Genomic DNA, 6,555 nt, shown 5'->3' with positions numbered 1-6,555 from the left:
GACCACCCACCCCGCCGACCCGCGCGTCCGCGCGCTCGTCGACGCACCGTCTGCCTAGTCTACGCAACTCTAGTCCAGGCCAGGCCGCGGCCGGCGTCAGGGACCTCTCCCCGCCGATGCCATTGCGACCTGGCCGACCTCGGAACCTAACACCCAGCCGCCGGGTACCCAACTCTCTCGCTGCCTTTGGCGGCGAGCGAGGGGTTCAATGTCTTCTTGTTTTATGTTTTATGGTTATTTTGTTTAAATTTTTGATGGAAAAAAAAAAAGATTAAAAAAAAAAAACTTTGTCCGACCTACCGACTCTATGCTGAAATTTCATGTTATCGGACACACACCATCTTTTTTGTTTGGCCTTATTACAGTAACTGCTGGGTTACTCTACGAAACAATTTTTAAAAGTAACATCGAGTACATTATGTATCTTAATGAATTAATCCAATTGCAGTTCCTTCACGAATTTCTAATTTGTTCTTGACATGCCGTTTAAGACATTTGCAAAAAGCTTCCAGAAACTCTTCTTCCAGAGAGGCACCATTTATGTTTACAGCAGATGTGATTGCTCTCAGACTGCAAGGGAAGCTCAGCTTCCCCTAAAATGTCAAAAAGTAAGTGATCAAATATATGTGTGTACATACAATTGTGTGGACATGTCATTGACTAAATATGCGCTACAACGCGCTCAACTTTTGTTCCGAATCAGCTTCTTATTACTCATTACGACGCGACTATCTTCTCATTCATTCCCGCAGCTTCACTGTGCTTTAAACTGTGTGGACGCTGAGCATCGACCGCGTGGACGCTGAGCGGCTAGAGAGTTCCGTGTAGGTTGTCCCAATGCATTGAAACGAGACGAGTCATTGGATAAATGCTGGTTTTGTCCCGCCCATCGGACGCGCAGGGCGGGACAGTGGGCGTTGATCTGCTGGCCCAGACGCTGAGCTTTTCTGCATGATGATTGGATGATCTGTCTGAGGCTGAATTTCTTTTTGATTGACAGCGAAATGAGCCCATCACTGATCTTGTGGTGTCGGCATCCGTGGGAGCGTTTTTCAATTCTCATTCTGTTCTGAGTTGAACTGGAGACTTCTCATCATTTTAGCGACACTCTCTTTGTTGAAAGTGACTAGCGACAAATTAATCTTTAATTCCTGGTGGGTTTTATTGTAGTTGCTTGTGTTCGCAGACTGACTAATATCACCACAGGGTCACAGATCATTTTCTTGAAAAGGAACGGAGAGTAGAATTCACGTATAAAAAAACGGACACATTTCATGATGTCGGCCGAAATTGAGCTTCCCCTCCTTGACAGACCAGCATCCGCCACTAGTTTACAGTGCAACTGATCTGTAATTGATATTTGTGAATCTTTTTCTGTCATGCCTGGGAAGGCCTGTTAAACAGAGACTGTTTTTGGAAATGTGGGTGACCCAACATATCAACCATATCCATCCGATGTTGTAAAGGCGTGTCAACGAACACAGCCCCACAGCATCCAAAGCCTTTATCAACTCCAGGCGGATCTCATCCACTCCCGGGGCTCTGCCATTTTGAAGCTTTTGAACCACCTCGCTGACCTCGTTGGGACTCGTTGGTGAGCTCGGAGTCACCAGCCCTGCACCCATGGGACCCGAAAGGATTACTATGCGGTTCCCCCTTCACATGGGTTCACCATCTGTGGGAGGGGCTCAGGGGGCCAGGTGCTGTGTGACCTCGGTTGCGTCCCGAGGCAGAGAATGGTCCCTGATGGTAGAAAGGCATCTGTGTGTTGAATTCAGGCTAGCGGGGAGCAGGATGCATGGCTGAAGACAAAGGGGCATGGATAAGTCAGGAGAAAAGCTGAGCAATCAAAACAGGGGAAAATTCCAAAGTCTTCCAGGACTGGACAGCTGATCACGTTCAGCTGTTGGTGTCTGCAAAAGCCAAACCTGCATGCCACTTGCATGCAGACACGGGGGGTGGGGCTCATGGTGCCCAGATTATGGTAATTGTATTTTCATGTCTCTTCACATAAATTTGGGTGAGTGTCGTTCACTTTTTTTGGGGTTTTTTTCCAAAGGTTGACAGAATGTTTTTACTCTAGAAGGCAAACTTATGACGTGAACTGAATAACAATTATACCAAGTTTCGTTCTATTTTAACACTATTTTTTAATGTATATATTTCTGTACATATTTTGGCGGCCACCGGTCATGGTTTTGCAACATAGTGGCTTCTATGAAAAGTCTAAAGCTCTCAGGCTGGCTGCATTGCACTCTCACTCTTTTTTTCGTCCAAGAAAGAACATGAAACCTGAAGGTTAACGTCTTAATTATTGGAATAGTTGAAGATGACTTTCGTTTTTTAAATAGTACGATAGACCAAAAACCAGTCTAAAATGAATAATCTCGTCACTTAATGGCCTGAACTTCTTACGGGTGTTTTTGGCCCTGTTGATTCACCGCCACCAACAAACCACGCTGTGCTTTTCTGTCTGTTATTCATCAGCAAAATGGGTGTCCGTCAGTCACCGACCGAACACCCACCTCTGGAAAGAACATCAAATTACACTTGTCTGAGCAATGTAATTCCACATGATCACGACATAAATTTGTGTCTGTGATGAATTAATAATGTCCGCCCCTGAAGTAAATGCACACGCTGATGTTCAACCGTGTTGTTGTAGTTCATTGAAGGTGCAAATGACAGATAAACTTCATTTGTTTGTGCAAGATGAAATCACTGGCAATGGTTTTTTTTTTTCTCATCACAAAAGTGACGCAACACATGATGAACGTTAATCTGACTCGGTCTGGCATCGGCTGACAAACTGTTGCTCCCTGTCTTTTTCAATCGTTGTATAAAGATAGCTGACTCATTTACAGTCTGTAAATTCATGCTGCGATTTTCTGTGTTTTTCGTGTCAGATGCCTATCCTGTGTCTGAGGTGGTTTACACATGGACTCAGGATGCTGCCAAGTCCGTCGTGGTGGCAGACGACGGCTCCAGACTCAACCAGTACCTTCTGATTGGACTAACCGCAGGCACAGAGGACATACATACAAGCCGAGGTTGGTGTGTAGAATGAATGCAGAAAGCAGTTTCTGTAATCACTGGCGGTAGTGCCAAGCAATCATAAACAACCTTGTTGTGGATACGAACAGCCGACAGATTGCCATAAATGTCCTAAAATACCAGATTGCATTCAAAAGTTCATATTTTTAAGTGTGGGCCACATCATACGTTATTGTACTGTAATTTCCTTTTCTGACATAACCCTACAAAGGATCGCCGCTCCTCCATACACGCACCTCATCACTTTCTCTGTCCCCTTCTCTCTCTCTATCTCTCTGTGTGTGTGTGTGTGTGTGTGTGTGTGTGTGTGTGTGTGTGTGTGTGTGTGTGTGTGTGCGCGTACGTGCGCGCGCGCGTGCGTGTGTGTGTGTACAGCAAGTTTGCTCTGGCACTCGTCTGTGAGCGTATCAGCATGTACAGGTCCTTGGATGATTTATGTTTCCATACAAGTACATTTTATTGAGCATGGCTGATTAAACAAAGGCGAACAATAGTGGCGGTGGCAAAAAGTGCGAGGCAAGCGATCATCGTGGTCATGGCATGATAGGCCAGGCAATCTCCATGGGAACGAAGTTTTCCGTTGTCAAAAAGTTGAACTGTGGTGAGAAGGTGATTGTTTTACATGCCTGTGGAATGAATGGGTCAATGGTGAACGCCTTCCACCTCAGCGTCCTGACCTGAACTCCTCCATCCACCTCTTCTTCCCTCCTCCACCATCTATGTAAGCTTATTTATTTTCTTTTGACTATGGCAGACTGTACTGCACAAAAATGTCATAAAAATCGTTTTTCAATGTAATTAATGTTCAATCAGTATGTGTACACAGTATATAGGGTGTATCTGATATTATTTCATTCATTCTTTTTTTTTTTTTTTACTTTAGAAAAAATAATGTAAAAACAAAATTTTACTTGTCCCGACTTAAAAACAACTGGATTTGCAAACAACCTCTCGGAGACCGTTATGAAGACGACCTGTAATCAGCTAAACTTGGGAAACCCGTGGTTATATTTACAAAACTTGCTTACATAAAGATGAAAGTGCATTTGATTAATCCAGTTGTCATGTCTCCACCAGAAGCTATTTGTGTGCATGTCCACCAAACAAAATCCTCTCTACACAGCCAGTAATGGGGTCAAAAGGCAACGATGGAGAGCCATTTTTCAGCCAACAAACCACACTTTGTTTTCATTTCTTTACCTGCTGAAAGACATACTGTACATTGCGTGCCATTGGGAACACCCGATAAAGTGATGTAACTAATTCTAGATTAAAAGAAGGAGAAATGAGCGTGCGAGGCCGGTCGTAAATGTGGGAGCCATGATCGGGGGATCAGCGTCAATGAGCGGAGGCCAGTATGTGAGAGTAGCCTATCCCTCACACAACCAGCTGTCTGCGGGCCCTGGGCAGCCTTGTAAAACAACACTTATCCCTGGCGTGAGGCCGCTTGCGCACGCACACACACACACACACACACACACACACATACGCCACAGAACCAGAGAGAAGCCTCGGGTTAATCCTCAAGCAACACCCGCCCACCCCCACGGCCACCATCCAACCAACCCCATCAGCTTTTGCATAAGAAGATGACATCACAGGTCAGTGAGGGATTGGTTGGTTGGTGCAGTAGCCTTCAGATTTGTCATTATGACCGTCCTGACTAGGACTTCGGAAAAGTGAGGGAAGACGACTTGGAGGCAAGCTGGTAATGTCTGAGTTAGTTTTGGCCTGTGTGAGATTTAATTATCTGATAACCGGAATATTTGTTCAGCTTGCATAGGAACATAAACCTGCATGGATGTCAGAATGGGATTGGACAGCCAGCTGTGACACGTGGGGGGTGATGCGGGGGTGGGTTGATGGTTGTTGAAAGGCATCTGCTTAATACTCTTATGTAAAAGCGAACTGTAATACAAGTCTGTCTAGTTTGTAGTCGAATCATTATTCAAAGTGTGCATTTCGCCTGCTTTTTATTTTTAAGGCATGCGCCAAGCCCAATATTGCCCACTGATGCGATGCTTTCACACGTGTGTACACATATGTAAAATAGTGTTCCAATTAGGAATGCCTGCCACGCCTGCACACCAACTATAAACCCCAGTCAGCAACACACTATAAATCATTGTTGTTGTTGTTGTTGTTGATATGCGCAGCACAGTATATAAGGTCACTCCATACCCTATTTTTAGTGATGGGAATTCCATCTCTTTGGCTTGGCTTTCTGAAAAGAGCTGTCTCTTTCGCTCCCAAAAACAGCAATTCAACTTTTTGGCAACTTAAATCAAATTATTCCCAAAAAAATAATGGAAATGTATGCATACAAGTTTTTTTAAAAAGTTCATTTTAAAATCATGCCTTTATTTATTCACTCAATATCGACCTAAAAATATCAAATACTAAAAAACTTCCTGTAACTATTTACACCTGAACTCTTAATACTTTTTTCTACGAAACAAATTTAAAGTAAAACAACAGCGAATCACTCAAAAGCAACCAACACAACCCAATAAAAATTAAAGGGGAAAAAACGGCATCCAGAACTCATCTGGTGTTAAGATAGACATTGAGGAACACCGAGGTCATCAGCCTTGAGGAGCTGATCCAGGTTCCAGGTCTGCCTCTCTGGAAATGACCTGCCGTGTATCAGTGAAGATTCTCTGTCGAGAGGCTAATGTTGTTACAGTGCAGAAACAGTTGCATTCGACACACCAGCACCTTCATTAATATCAATACAATACAATACAATCCATCTTGAGTTATATAGCGCTTTCACAACAGCTGCAGGTTCAAATGATTCTCTCTAATCTTCCCATCGCATGGAATGGGTGATTGTAGCCGACAGGTTGTTTGTGGAGCCAGCTCAGAGGTCCTTGAGTTTCAGCCAAGTTCAATTCAAGACTTTTCAAGACTAAATCATTCCAAATGAAAAACAACACTTCACAACGTTCCAAATGTTGTCCAAAGTTGCTACAGTAGCAACATAAGTGACATGCATCTGCTCTTAAGAGTCCTCACAAAAACCACATCACTGCTTTGTTGGCTCAGCTGCTGTAATTGGGCTTGTACACCACGTAGTATTATATATCTGTGTGTGTGTGTGTGTGTGTGTGTGTGTGTGTGTGTGTGTGTGTTCATATACATATATAGACAGAGAGAGAGCGAGAGAGAGAGAGAGAGAGAGAGAGAGAGAGAGAGAGAGAGAGAGAGAGAGAGATATGGCACACTTTTTTTTCCTGCTATTACTATTTTGGGGCTTCCTAATTTTTTTTCTGGTTGTTCTTTCGAGTTAAATTTATCGTTATGTGATTATTTTTTTCATGATTGTCCTGCCCTGGTATGGGGTGTGTTAGTGCCCATGGCATGGGTAACTTGAGGAGCCGGACTTGGGCACCCCTGCCTTATAGGAAGGGAACACGCAGACGTGAATCAGCAAGGCGGGCAGCGCAGCATCTCGACATACATCACATAACTCCTACTCTGGCATCCCTTCAGTGGCTC

At 44.0% G+C, this 6,555-nt stretch overlaps 2 protein-coding genes across 3 annotated transcripts in view; one reads left to right on the top strand and one right to left on the bottom strand.

Annotated features, from left to right (window-relative positions):
* LOC109518169 (gamma-aminobutyric acid receptor subunit alpha-5-like) overlaps window positions 1-6,555 on the top strand; it is a 30,036-nt gene that overhangs the window by 17,676 nt on the left and 5,805 nt on the right. Inside the window, exon 7 of the mRNA XM_019873854.1 lies at window positions 2,907-3,050. Coding sequence (XP_019729413.1) covers window positions 2,907-3,050 — 144 coding nt within the window. The remainder of the gene's footprint in view (window positions 1-2,906; window positions 3,051-6,555) is intronic.
* The window catches only part of LOC109518166 (gamma-aminobutyric acid receptor subunit beta-3-like), a 66,544-nt gene that overhangs the window by 57,237 nt on the left and 2,752 nt on the right, over window positions 1-6,555 (bottom strand). The window lies entirely within an intron of this gene.

Source organism: Hippocampus comes, unplaced genomic scaffold (assembly GCF_001891065.2).
Source record: "Hippocampus comes isolate QL1 unplaced genomic scaffold, H_comes_QL1_v1.1 scaffold445, whole genome shotgun sequence".
In the NCBI taxonomy this organism is placed as follows: domain Eukaryota; kingdom Metazoa; phylum Chordata; class Actinopteri; order Syngnathiformes; family Syngnathidae; genus Hippocampus; species Hippocampus comes.
Note: the sequence above shows the minus strand (reverse complement) of the source record. Positions and strands in the feature narration are given on the sequence as shown.